Source organism: Falco rusticolus, chromosome 4 (genome assembly GCF_015220075.1).
Source record: "Falco rusticolus isolate bFalRus1 chromosome 4, bFalRus1.pri, whole genome shotgun sequence".
In the NCBI taxonomy this organism is placed as follows: domain Eukaryota; kingdom Metazoa; phylum Chordata; class Aves; order Falconiformes; family Falconidae; genus Falco; species Falco rusticolus.
The window spans coordinates 23,083,758-23,096,571 of NC_051190.1; the positions used below are offsets into that span (position 1 = coordinate 23,083,758).

Sequence of the window (12,814 nt, forward strand, 5' to 3'; positions counted from 1 at the left end):
TGGTTGCAGCTTTTGCAATCGCAGCAGCCCAGATTTAAGGGGACAGCGCTGGGTCAGACCATCCCCAGGGTAAGTCACCTCTGAGTAAGGCAGATCCGCGCTGGTGTAGCCCACTGGCAACCACGCCGGGAAGCCACCAGCCATAGCGTGTGGCCCTGGAGGTGCTCCAGCACTGGTGCAGAAACCTGCTCTCGGGAGCAGTATCCTGTGACGTCTCCGGAAAACTCTGCTCACCCACCCAAAAGACCCACGTCAGGACAGCGCTGCCGCCCGTGACAGGTTTGTGCCGGTGGCTGATCGTACCTCAGAGTACAGGCTCGTCCGACGCTGGAGCTGGCTGCCACGCGTGGGGAGGTGGCCTCGGAGCGGGCTGTGTCCTGTTCCACAGGAGCTGTGCAAGCGGGGTCCCCGCCGTCCCTTGCTGTGTGCGAACTGCGCTTGCTCTTACCTTTCCTTTCTGAGCAAACTGTTAGTACTGCACATCCCCACACAAACCCGCCAGCTGTTCTGAAGTTCAGAAACGCCACATGCAGGTACCAGATGCTGCTGCTGAGGAGCCATTTGAGAGCTCCTGGCTGGATGGGGCTTGTAAAAGTAGCTCTTACGCACAGGGCGTCTCCTGCCTCACTAGGGTTTTTAGTTGCTGTCACACACAGTGTGTCTAAGAGGTACGTGTCTATGAGTGTGGCTATATACAGTTCTTTTGCTTAACTGACCAGTTCATCAAAATCCCTATGGGGAGTGGTTGTTTTCCATGCTGAAGGAGAAGGGGGATTTGGGCAGAGAAAATTTGTAATCAAACATAAATATGCTAATTCTGTCTGTGGAACATAAACAACTAATTACGTGTGTCATACTGGCAGTGCTGTGCCATCCACATTTTTTTTCTTTTCTTTTTTTTAAATTTTTATTTTTACCTGTGGTTCAAATTTCTGCTTTCTGCATAAAGGTTTTTATGTGCTCTAGGAAAGTGAATCAAGAGTTAGCTGCAAAACGTTACCGTGCATTTTTCACCATACGGCTACTTGAACAGTCTTTCTGTGAGTTCAAGTCATTTGAGATAACTGCGGAACAAAACACCGCTTTGAAGTATCCATGCATCTTCTGTGTGTCTGACAGAGCTCTTCACTGACATAGATCTCTTCTAACCTTGTAGAAATGGAGATCGCGTTCAGTAACACTGCTCAGTAGGTATTCAGTGCCTGCCAGGTTTAGTTACATATCTTGTATATAGAAACAGAATTAATTCTTATTAAATGCGTGTTGCAGAGCCGCATCCTTTTCAGACTGAACCAGAAGGACTGCAGACATTATTTAGGCGAGCTTTCTTCCCCAGTATTAGCAGAGAGTTGTGTGCTCTGAATACCGAGCTGGGAAGCAGGCGGTCCCTTGGTGTAATGTAATTTGTCAGGTATGCAGTCCGTGGCGCCTCCCTGGCCTTCAGAGATACCTACAGCTCCTGGAACAATTGCAGGAGCTTTTCATAAAACAGAAATTATAATTACCTAACTTTGCGAGGATAAAAGCTGGTAGTAAGTTGCAAAGCTTACTAAAATAAGGAGGGTATCTTCCTGTTTATCCTTCAGCCCTTAAATGTTATGTTTTGTGTATTACACTTCTAGCTATTACATTTAGTTAATAAATATTTAGGTCCATGTTATTTATATCAATGCAACGCACTTGACCCCAATTGCGTTACAGCTGATTTATGTGAACATAACTGAAAGGAGGATCAGCTCCAGGGAAGCAAATGCATTGAGAACTGTCTTCTTTTTTAAATGTTCTTACAAGACAAATAGACATAGTGCTTATATACATAGATATACAGGTATAGAGTATATATCTGTAGCATTAACAACGTTCAACTGTCAGGTATAAGGTGAGGAATAACCAGCCAGGTAGTAACTCTGGAGCGAAGAGCAGCAAGCAATGACGCTACCTGACTGTGAGAAATAAACACCGTGTGTCACAGCAGTGGTGTCAGACAAACTCAGAAAATACTCGCCGGGCGAGGAGGCCTTCAGCAGAGCCCCGGCTCAGTCTGGGCATCTCTGGGAGGCAGCAGGTCAACAGCAGAGTCCGGGTGGGGGCAGGCAGAAGGGCCTGGGGTCTTCCCCGTGGCTCCAGCTGGGAGGAATTACCCCATCACCTGCCAGAGACCAAGGGGCTGCATGGCACCGTGCTGGTCTTTAAAAGTTCTCCGAAAGACAGTAGATACTTAAATATATAAAAGAAGGTGCCAGAGGAGGTGGTGGCCACCTGCTCACCGTGCCACCCGGAGAGGACAGTTAGCAGCTTCGTTCAGGCACAGACCAGAAGTTTTGGAGCCCTGAGTGCTCTGCAGGTGGATTAGGAGGCTGTGACACCCCATCGGAGGGGGGTTAGGACACGGGCAGGCAGGGTGACCTGTCAGAGGTGGTTCTGGTGGGAATGGCTGCTGCTTGGGCAGCGGTTTAGATGAGGTGACCCCTTGGGCTCCCTCCCAGCCTCAAATGGTTATACCTTGGCCTTTCGCTGGATGAATTGGGCTGTGTCCCAGTGTCCTGACTTCGGCAGAATTTGTGACAACAGCGGTGTCATTTCCTTCGGATAATGAGTAAATAGAAACAGACAGCACATGGGTTTTTGCTTGTCTGCATTTGTATGGAGACACATCTGCCCACAGCACATTTTTTATGTTTTCTATAAGGCATTTTATTGCTTCCAGTGGTGGTCTTAATCACTGTAATAGCAACTGCTCTGTAGATATAACTCACGAGTCTGGAGACATTCATATTTTTCTAAATACGGGAATTGGGAAATACCTGGGCAGAGTCAGCATTTTACTCTGCCATTATATTTATTCATGGAGTTTTTCCATTAGAAATTCAGACTGATTAGCACTGGATAGGAGGAGAGAGGAAGCAGTGTTCTGAAGAAATCACCCTCAATGTGTAATGATTTTCCCATCTATATAGATTTACTGTATATTTGTTTTTGAAGAGGCCCTGCAGAGACTTTGCTCCCTCTCCAGCTCCCTCACACCTGTTCTGTGCCATCTCTCTGCCTTTTAGCTGTGCTAAATAGAATTGTTCTAGTTTGTCTATTGTGTTCTCTGAAAAGATTTTTTTTTAAAAAAAAAAGGTTTTTCTACCTCTATGTATTTGCAGAATACATTTTTGAATCCTTGTGGTGTCTTGAATACTCATCTTATGGCAGTACCTGTTCTCTGACTTGCATATATACCATTTTTTCACAATAAGCATAGCTGAATGACATGACCACATAGATCATTGTATATCTCTCAAAGGTCTTCCAATGAATTGTAGAGAATTAAAGTTTAGTAAAAAAAAAAACAATCTTTCTCAATTATTTTTAAAAAGTCAGATTTTTTTACTAACCTGTACTATTATAGTTCCTCTTCTTTAACTTACAGTAGACCTAAATCTAAATTTATATCAGCGTTATTTCAATCCAAACCTGATCTTCACTCTTTAAATAAACAAACAGAAGCTATACCCTAAGCATACAGTAGAAACTGTATTGTTAAGGATGCTGAATGTTTCAGGCATTGAGCCTCCAAAGAGGCTGTTGATATATCAGGAAGGCGATGTGTGACGGACCTCTCGGTGGCTTGCAGTGCAAAGGTCTCAGCTCATGCGTCTTTGGTTGCAAACTCATTAAAAATTACTTCTAAACCATTAGTTAATGTTTGAAGTACTACAGCCTTCTTCCCAGTCATCTTATTTGTAATAGTGTCTCATGTGTTGTGTCTCCTAGCTCTACATACAAACTACCACACTTACAATATCCATGAACTTAAGTGCTTCAGTGGCCCTGGGGATGCTTTACATGCCGAAGGTGTACATCATCATCTTCCACCCTGAGCTAAACGTCCAGAAGCGGAAACGCAGCTTCAAGGCTGTGGTCACAGCGGCGACCATGTCATCACGGCTCTCACACAAACCCAGTGACAGGCCCAACGGTGAAGCCAAGACGGAGCTGTGTGAGAACGTAGACCCCAACAGTAAGTACCGCCGCTCTGCTCGCTGCCTGCTGCGCGTTTGGAGGCACGGACCAATATCTGAGGTTGAGGGTCTTCATATTATTTGGCCTTCTCAGTTAAAGATTTTTGATGTCTCACACACATATATGTATCTGTGTGTAAGACATATATATATGCGTATTATTTTTTTAATTCTCTATCTCCTCCTCCCTTTTTTGAGTTGCGCTGGTTGGAAGCAACTCCTAGCAAAATACTTGGTAGCTGTGAGTAACTCCTCCTTTCCCTCCTCTGTGAGTAAGAGATCAGCAGAATCCCTGAGTACCAGACCGTTCAGCCTGCGTCATCTCAAACCTGCCCAACCCTGGCAGGCTGCAGTTTCCAGGGTGGAGGGAGGGATGAGTACCAAGCTCACTGATAACTCTGCTCACCTCAGTTATAATTCCATGTCTTGCGAAGTTTCTTTGCAAAAATCTCACAATCTTTGAAGTTCCCATTTAAGGATTTTATCCAGTCCGAATGCAAATCTTGCCACTGATTTAAAAGGAAGATAGATCGAAAAGATGCTTCCAGTTTCCTTAATGCATATCACATGGTATATTGTAGCACAAAATTACATACTGAGGCCATCAAATTTGATTTGCATTTGAATCTGGAAGGAGTTGAGGAAGGAGACAGCTGCACAACTTTGTAGCATATTGGAAAGGTTTAGACATGTCTGCAGTTTTTATGAAAAACAGATCTGAATGTGGAGAAATGCCCTTTCCTTGCCCGTAATCTGTTCATCCATTTGCTGCTGAAATCCCTGCCACTTCTTGTCTATTAACTGCCATCTGAATATCTGCCTCAAAGCAGAAACTCTGCTGTCAAAGTGAAGTGGAAACAGCCAGCAAATTATTGACACAGCACTTTTCCTCCCTTTATTCATCCCTTGAGTATTTTTCCCCGTTGCCTTATCGTGCAGGTATACAAAATATATTCTAACTGGAAAAGCAAAATTTGTTTTTGGAAGCTGAACCATCTGAACTCTGATTCAGACGTGAGGTAGGAAGGAAATGCTTCTCATCAAGTAAGGACCACATCATGCCTCCTCCAGTCACACTGAACAGAGCCCTCACTGCGAGAGAGAAGAAACGCGTTCCCTGCGCTGGGGTATTGCCCAGCAGGAGCGGGGGCAGAGAGCCCTCTGCCCAGTCACATCTCTGCTGGGGGACACAGCGCAGGGCGAGGGGAGCCCTCCCACGGGCTCGGGGCTCTACGCCTGCCCCGCAAGGTGGCTGCTGAGGTCTGAGCCTCCAGCGCGCGGCTCCCACTGCTCCCCAGGTGTTTGGGGAGGGCTGCTGCCATGGCCAGCTTGGAAAAGACCTTTGAGGATGGAGGGAGAGGAAGGAGGAGGAGGAGGGAGGGGGATTTTGAAAGGCAGCTGGGAAAGGGCGGGTGAGTGTGTGTTGCTAATTGCTGTTCTGGTCTAATGAGTTGGAATTAGTTTCTCCTCCAGAAAAATCATAATACACAAATTCCCACTCAAAGACCTGAACAACAAGAAAACAGAGAAGTTCTGATGATGAAATGTTCAGCGCAGAAGCAGCGGTAGAGCCCGGTGGGAACTGCAGCTGGGGGGTTGCCTGTGCTGGGTTTCCCCTGCTGGTCTCATTCTCCTGTGCTGCATCTTGTCGCTGTTTTCAGACTTCTGAGAATATTTCCCCCTCAAAGAACAGTAAAATTTTCCCCTAGGATATGTTTATTAAAAAGAAATATTGCTGTCTTAAACCCCCAAGCTTCTGGTAAAATCCAACATTTTTTCATCCAAGACTACAGACTAGAAGATGTTTTTAAGAGGCAGGAGCAGCAGTAAGGAACAGAACCCCTTGATTGTCAAGGCGTACCACTTTCTGCCCTAAGCATCCAGTCTTCAGCCTGGTTTCCTTAACACTGATTTAAAGCTGGGGTAAAGTCAGGAGCAAAACTGGGTAAACTGGGAGTGAAGCCCTCATAACTTCGAAATTGGTGTGTGTGAAGGGAAGCTGCTTTCTGTGAACTTGTTTGCTTACCTGTAGGATTCCAAAGCATATAAATTTGTTTATTCAACCTAGCCAGTCAGGAAATGTGCAATAGTATTAATTTATATGTCTTTCTCCCAAGTACTGGGCTTTTAAAATTTTTATGGTTCAGAAAATAAATTTTCTCTTAAATCTTTTGATTATTTATATATATGGTACCATCTGTTCATATCATCAGCTGCACCTACTGCTACTATTTCATTCCCTGGATATGTGTATTAATAAAAATCATTAGAAAATCAAATGAAAGAAACTACTGCTGTACTTCAAGTATTTGGGTACATTTAGTGCCAGCATAGGCTACTGCTGCAGTTAATGGGAGCTTTCCTATAGCATTCAACAGGTTGTCAGTCAACCCCCTAATTGGGGAACATTTAGCATGTGTCTGTGCAAGTGATTCATGGAATACCTGAGTTGAGGAGTTTGGGTTTTTTAATTTGAGTATTTTGTTGAAAAAAATCTGTTTACAGTTCCATTTTTAGTTGGAAAAAAGAAAAACTATGTTAATAAGCTCGAAAAAAGCAATGTCATCCAAGCAAAACTCCCCAAACTTCATTTTCAGTGAAATTTTGCATATGATATCCATAAATAAATAAGGTTTTGATGTTTTCATAGCAATTTAACTTTTAAAAACCTCACCTTTATACAGTAGGTGGGGAAATTTTTGGAATTTTACCAATTGGAAAATAGGAAATGTGAATAAAAATTTGTCCCAAATGCTTGCATCAGCGCTAGGAGCATTAAAACAAACAAACAAAAAACCCCAAAAAACTCTAATACTGTCTTTCAAAAGAAAACAAAAATAATATGTTTTCAGTATCTGTCTCTTTACAATTGGATTTGATCCACTAAGGCTAGCTAACATCTCCCTGCAGCTGTGGAGGGCAGCTGGTGGGCTGCGGCAGGCACCTCCCTGGTTGTGACGGCTGCTGTGGGACGAACCGGGATGGGACGTTCTGGCTGTTGGCTCTGTCCTGGGCTCCGCCGGCACCCGCTGGGTCAGGCTGCAAGCAAAGTAGTTGAAGGGATTTAAGGATGAGTCGGAGACTCATCAGCACAGTGCAAAGCTAACTTAGATGCTGATCTGGCTTAGCTACCAAGTGTTTTCTCCTAAGTGGAAAAGTACAGTTGGGTTTTCCAGTTTGATTTTCTATTATATTTCCTGGTGATGCTGCTGTTCATGGCTTGCTCAGGTACTGGAGACTGGAGTTGCCATTTCTATTGAAAACAAACAAATATTTCATATCACCTAAGAACCAATTAAAACTGAGCCACCAGCACAGGATTCATGTACCTCCAAACATTGGGGAATTCAGTGACTAAGCCCAAGTTTATGGCCTGGCCTACTTATATACCAAAGCCAGAACCAAAAGCACAAGGTGGATGGTTTTGCAGAAAAACAGCCTTGAAAAAAATCTCCGTGATTTAGTAGGCCTTTAAAAGAATGCCTAATGAACTGAAGATGCACATGTGGAACTGGAATGCCTATAAATTACCTGAGCGGCTTTCCAAGAGCAGGTGGTCGTCAGCACGGTGCTGAGCATTGTGTGGAAATGCTGCACACAGCTCTCCGGTGATCTGCAGGAAACTGAGCTCGGAAAAAATGTGCTAAGCACTAGGGAGAGCTGGGCTCAAGCACTGGGGTTTAGTGTAAGTGTAAAAGAAGAAATGACATTAACATGGGAGGAAAATCACTGGAAATGCAGTGGCCTTGTATCCCACCCATCAGGAGGAATAGGGACTCACTGTTGCAGCTTTATGTTAGGTTATAAGGGAAGCAAGAAATTTCACAGGCTGAGCTCCCCAGCCATGACCTGGGAGAACTTTCATACCAAGTGGGATATATTAAGGCCAAGCTTTTTTATGTAAAAGTGCATTGCTCATGAAATCTCTCTTAATCATTCCAATTTGCTGTCTGTCACGTGCATGCTTTGACTCGTTCAACAGCGTTTTCCTGCTAATACGTGTTTGCGGCAGATTCATGTGAGCAGACATGGGTGCACAGCAGCTTCCATCCGTGTTGCGAGTTCATTCTGCTCTCATGTGTTCTTGGCTGAATTTCAAACTACTTGAGAAGTTGCTTCTCATTGAGTCTGAAGTTGAACAGGTAGTGAGTGCTGCTTCTTCGTTGGCTGCTTGTGTTTCTGCTGCAAGAGTAGTGTCAAACTATGGGAAAAACATTTGAACCTCCAACCCTTAACTTATATTGAGATTTACACGTAATTACTCCTTTTCCCTAGCAACTTGTTGTAAATCATGGCTTTACTGAACAAAGCAACGGGGAAATAGACATCCTGGTTGTTTGGTAGTGAGGAGGTTATGGAGGTTATGCTTCCCACATGTTGGATGGGCGGACCTTACTGGAAGGGCATTTGCTTTCATGCATTTCCCCCTAGAAGCAGCCGTGAGAAGGATGCTGAGCTGCCTAGTGCTTCCTGCCAGTGACTCTTCTGGGCAGATGATTTCTTGCAGGAGTAGGGTCAGGGTCTTTCAGGACTTGGCAGCACAGGGAGTGTTGATCTTCCAGTGTTCCCGTTTTCAATCTCATGGGAAAGATCTCACCATCTATGAAAATGGCTCTGAGACCAAGATGAGTAGTGCAGAGTAGCCCAGTAGTAGGTGGTTGTGGGCAGGAGGCGTGCAGCATCCCCGTGGCAAAGACACGAAGTGCATCAAAGTGACCAGCAAGGGTTGGAAAGGTGGAGCAGTTCATGGGAGGAGGTCCACTTTCCCTGAGGAGTTCATCTGAGAATTGTTGACATGTGGCAAAGGAAAGGTGTCACCTTAGAATTTTTGGTATAATTTTTTAGCTGTTTTATGTTTGTTGGACTTTTAAATTATCAGGTGCTTTGAGGGCTCAGTACCTGTACAGACATATTCAGGATGACTTTTTCACTTTCTCCTTTATTTAGCACTAAAACAACTTTACATGGCAGTGGATTCAGTTTTCAGTAGTGAAGTGCAGTCGCTGCCCTTTGTCCCCTAACAGACCAGGCACCATTTGCATGTTTCCATTTTAAAACTGCACCTCCCTGTGTGCTCTCAGGTCCTCTGCCGCAGCGGCAGCGAGAGCAGTGTGTGTCCATCCTCGCTTTGTTCCCTGCCGTGAGAATGGACACTGGCTTTGTGGGTTCCCAGCTGGAGAGTGTGTGGAGCACAAGCATCTCCCATCTCAGACAGACGTGCAGATGCACTGTGCAAACGTGCCCATGCTGTGTCCTGGTGTGTTTGTGTATTCACACCTGCTTGTCCTTAACATCACTGGCATGACATTGCCTACTCCCATCTTTCTGAGGGAAAAACTGAAATGGATGTCAATGATGCCCAGGAACCTGAGGGTGACGGCATGGGTGGGCAAGGACTAGGGAAGTCTTACACTAAAGCCAAAATGTTCTAGGGTTTGTTCAGAGGAGAGGTGAAAAAGAAAAAAGAAAACAAAATCAACCTGACCGGCTGTTTTCTGAGCAGCTGCTCCCATGTTCAGAGGTACCTGAACTTCTGTGAACTGGTTAATTTATTTCTAACCCGGAGTTAATTGCATACAGTGGCGCCTCTCAGCCTTCCACTATTGCTGCTCTAATCTGAGCTCTTCAGTTGGATTAATGTCATGGCCTCCGTGACAGGGCAAAAGTTGAAGAGTTTATTGTGAACAGACGTATTGTATTTACTTTTCCTGTAGACTGCATACCACCTGTAAGAAAGAGTGTTCAAAAATCTGTTACTTGGTACACTCTTCCACCTACTGTATAGCTTTTGCCTGCTTTCCAAAAAGGTAAGGAAACATCTAGCTTCTTATTACTTTATTCTCAAATGATGATGATGATTATATACATGAATAAATGAACAATGTGCATTAGTGCAGTTATGTTAAAACCAGTATCTAACTTAAAAATTGTTCACAGATCCATTACCGACAGCTCCCACGTGGAGGACTTGCTTTGAAAAGGGGGGACCTGGGACTTGGGTGATCCTCATCCCTGTGCTGTGCCCCAGCCAAACAAAGCGGGTGATCGACTTCCCACCAGTGGAGGTGGATCCCAGTAACGCCTTTGAAGATGTAGATATTTGATAACAATTCAAAAAAGGAACAAACAAAAGATCTATAGTTAATTATGGCAATCAGATCTAACCACTAACAAAACGTTTTCTGAGTCATCTCTAGCAGCTTTACCAGCAGTGTTGCCTGGCAGCATAAAAATAACATTTGCTAACGTGTGAGCAATCTTCTTCATTCTAAAATTATAAATGGCTCAAAAAAAGTTGGCAAAATATTTTTTTTCACCATGGGTGTTCACAGTGACCGCTCCTGTATAGCCACGAGTGAACAATTTTTGAGGGCTGGCTTTTTCTGAGTGTTGTGACTGCCTACGCTGTGATCTTGTGAGCTGATTTTGTATTTGTGACTTGATCAGCCAGGAATTACTGCTTTGCTAGTGACATTAGAGGAATGAGAAAGCATTTGATATTGGAGACTAATAACTAATAACCATTAATCAGTATTTCTCATATCTGCAATCCCACTCAGGTGGCTTTGCAGGCTCCTTTGGGGCTTTGCCCAGGTGTGAAGGGTGCTGGCCCATTACTGCCGTACTGTGCAGTTGGTGCCAGAAGAAATTGCTCTATACCACCTTCAGAATGTTTAGCTGGTCCCTAATAGGTGAGGACTTACATCAGCAAAGGTAGGGGTGTTGCTTGAATTGAGTCTCTGAGTCACAGGAAAAAAAATACTAATATCTTTAGCTGGTGCAAAGTGCCACAGCTCCACTTTCAATTCAACTCAAGTTCTTGTGAAGTGTTCAAATTGCTTTTTATTGTATTTGAATCACGCCCATTATTCTAACTGGCACAGCTCAGGCAGAAAGCCTTATTTAAGGTGTGAAGCTCTTTATGAACATCAGGACAACCTGCCTCGCCAGAGAGCCCCAGTCAGAAAGGTTGATGGTGGCTGGTGTTGAGGGAAATACAACAAAGCAGTCGCAGAGGAGAAGGGGCCACTCAAAGCGTTATTGCAGATCAAATGTGAAAGAGGAAAGGGCAACTAAGGGAAGATGAAATTGCTAAAGGAAGGAGATGAGAAGAATAGGAGAGAAGTAGAAGATGCACCAAATCTCAGGAAAAATCAGTTTTTAAAAAATAAAATTTAAGAACCATTTAAAATTAAAAGAATTATGAGCTCACACAGATTTCTAAAAATTATTTTTTTTCCAGGTAACATTATTGTATAATATAAGGAATTGCCATCTGCAAAGGCACACAAATAATTTTGTCATCCAAGTCCTATAAAAAGCGATTGGCCATTCAGATTCTTTAAGCAGATTTTAAAAATTGGGCCACACAATGCTATGAAAAATGCCACCGTCAAGGATGGCGTGGGCTTGTGATGGTCTTGCCCACACCAGTGCTCTTCTGCATCAGGTATTGTTTTCCATTTCTCCCCCCTGAGTGTTTCTGTTCCAGCTGGGCTGATTGCTGTAGCTCTGGCTGCTGTGTTTTGATTTGTTCTTCCAGGAATACAAAACAGAAACCAGCAAGAAACAATATACTGTATTAAAAGCAAAGCAGTGATATCAGGAAAATATCAACTTGGTTGTAAATTGACACTTGTTTTGCTAGTAACATATTTGTATGTAGGAATGAACACAGTGCTTAAGCCATTACTTGACTATATCAAATTCTGCTATGTGATGCACACAGAGATGCATTTGTAATGCTGTTAAATTGTATCCTGTGAGTGACAAATAGGATTCCTTTACTGCTGAGACTGATGAAAATACAAGGCTGGAAAAAACTCTATATGGTATCTGGGTCAAGAAAAGAAATTGTCCATCACCTGAACAAGGCGAAGGAACATCAAATACTGTTTGTAGAGCTGCAGAGTCACATTTGGTGCTGTAGAAATATCTGCAGCACTTTTCTCCTCATCTATCACCAAGTGATATGCTCACGGGTCAGGAGGAAAAGACAGTCCAGTGATGAAAGTGCTTGTGATACCTGAAAGGCCTGGATCCATCCCGCGGGCTTTCGAGGCCGGCAAGCAGTGCCATGCTGCCCTACCCTCGTGCTGCCTTCCGTGGGTGATGGCTATGAGATGCTCGTGCGTTGCAGGTGGGATCATGTACATCCCAGGAAGACAGCTCATCCCTTCCACTGCCCTCTGGCCTAGGCGAGCAAGGACCATGATGTTATGGGGGTGGCAGGATGACGCTTCGTGCCAAGGTCAGTGACTTCTTCCAAGCTGGTGCAAAGACTGTGGCTTTCTTTGGCGTATCCCTTCAGCACGCTGGAGTTACTGGGCGCTTTGTCGTGTATACAGTATGTACTGTTAAACAGGGATTTGCTTCATTGTAAGAAGGACAAAGAAAATCATGGCATGGGTTTCTTTTTTTTTGCTCCAGGAAGGACCTGAGTGATGCCCATGAGCTTGCTGCACTCCGAAGTCTGTCATAACATTTATAAAAGCAGTCAAGGAGAGATGAATGGAGACTGTCTCCCTACTTTTTTGGCTGGGTAATCATTACGGGGCATTGCTATTTTGGTTGCTTTTTGCAACAGGATGGTACCGGTGGTTCTTCAGCACTTAAAGTTGTTTTAGCAGGGATAATGGTGAAACGCTGCAAGTCATTAGCAACCTTTTATCATTTGTCTGTCTTTTCTGCTGAACTTTGACTTGATCTGGGCCAGATGCTGAGCATGCTAAACCACAGTGGTCCCTTTGCTTTGAAGAAGAAATGTCAGTTGATATTAGCCGAAGCTCTGGCCTCAGATTTCCAAA

General features: G+C 44.1%; 1 protein-coding gene across 3 annotated transcripts in view; it reads left to right on the forward strand.

Moving 5' to 3' along the window:
- The window catches only part of GRM7 (glutamate metabotropic receptor 7), a 304,155-nt gene that overhangs the window by 268,064 nt on the left and 23,277 nt on the right, over positions 1-12,814 (forward strand). Inside the window, exons 9-10 of one of the 3 annotated variants that reach the window (XM_037387351.1) lie at positions 3,760-4,006; positions 9,722-9,814. In XM_037387351.1, coding sequence (XP_037243248.1) covers positions 3,760-4,006; positions 9,722-9,792 — 318 coding nt within the window. In that variant the 3' untranslated portion in view covers positions 9,793-9,814. Of the gene's footprint in view, positions 1-3,735; positions 4,007-9,721; positions 9,815-12,814 lie in introns of those variants that run through there. The other 2 variants (XM_037387352.1, XM_037387353.1) reach the window with 2 other exon arrangements.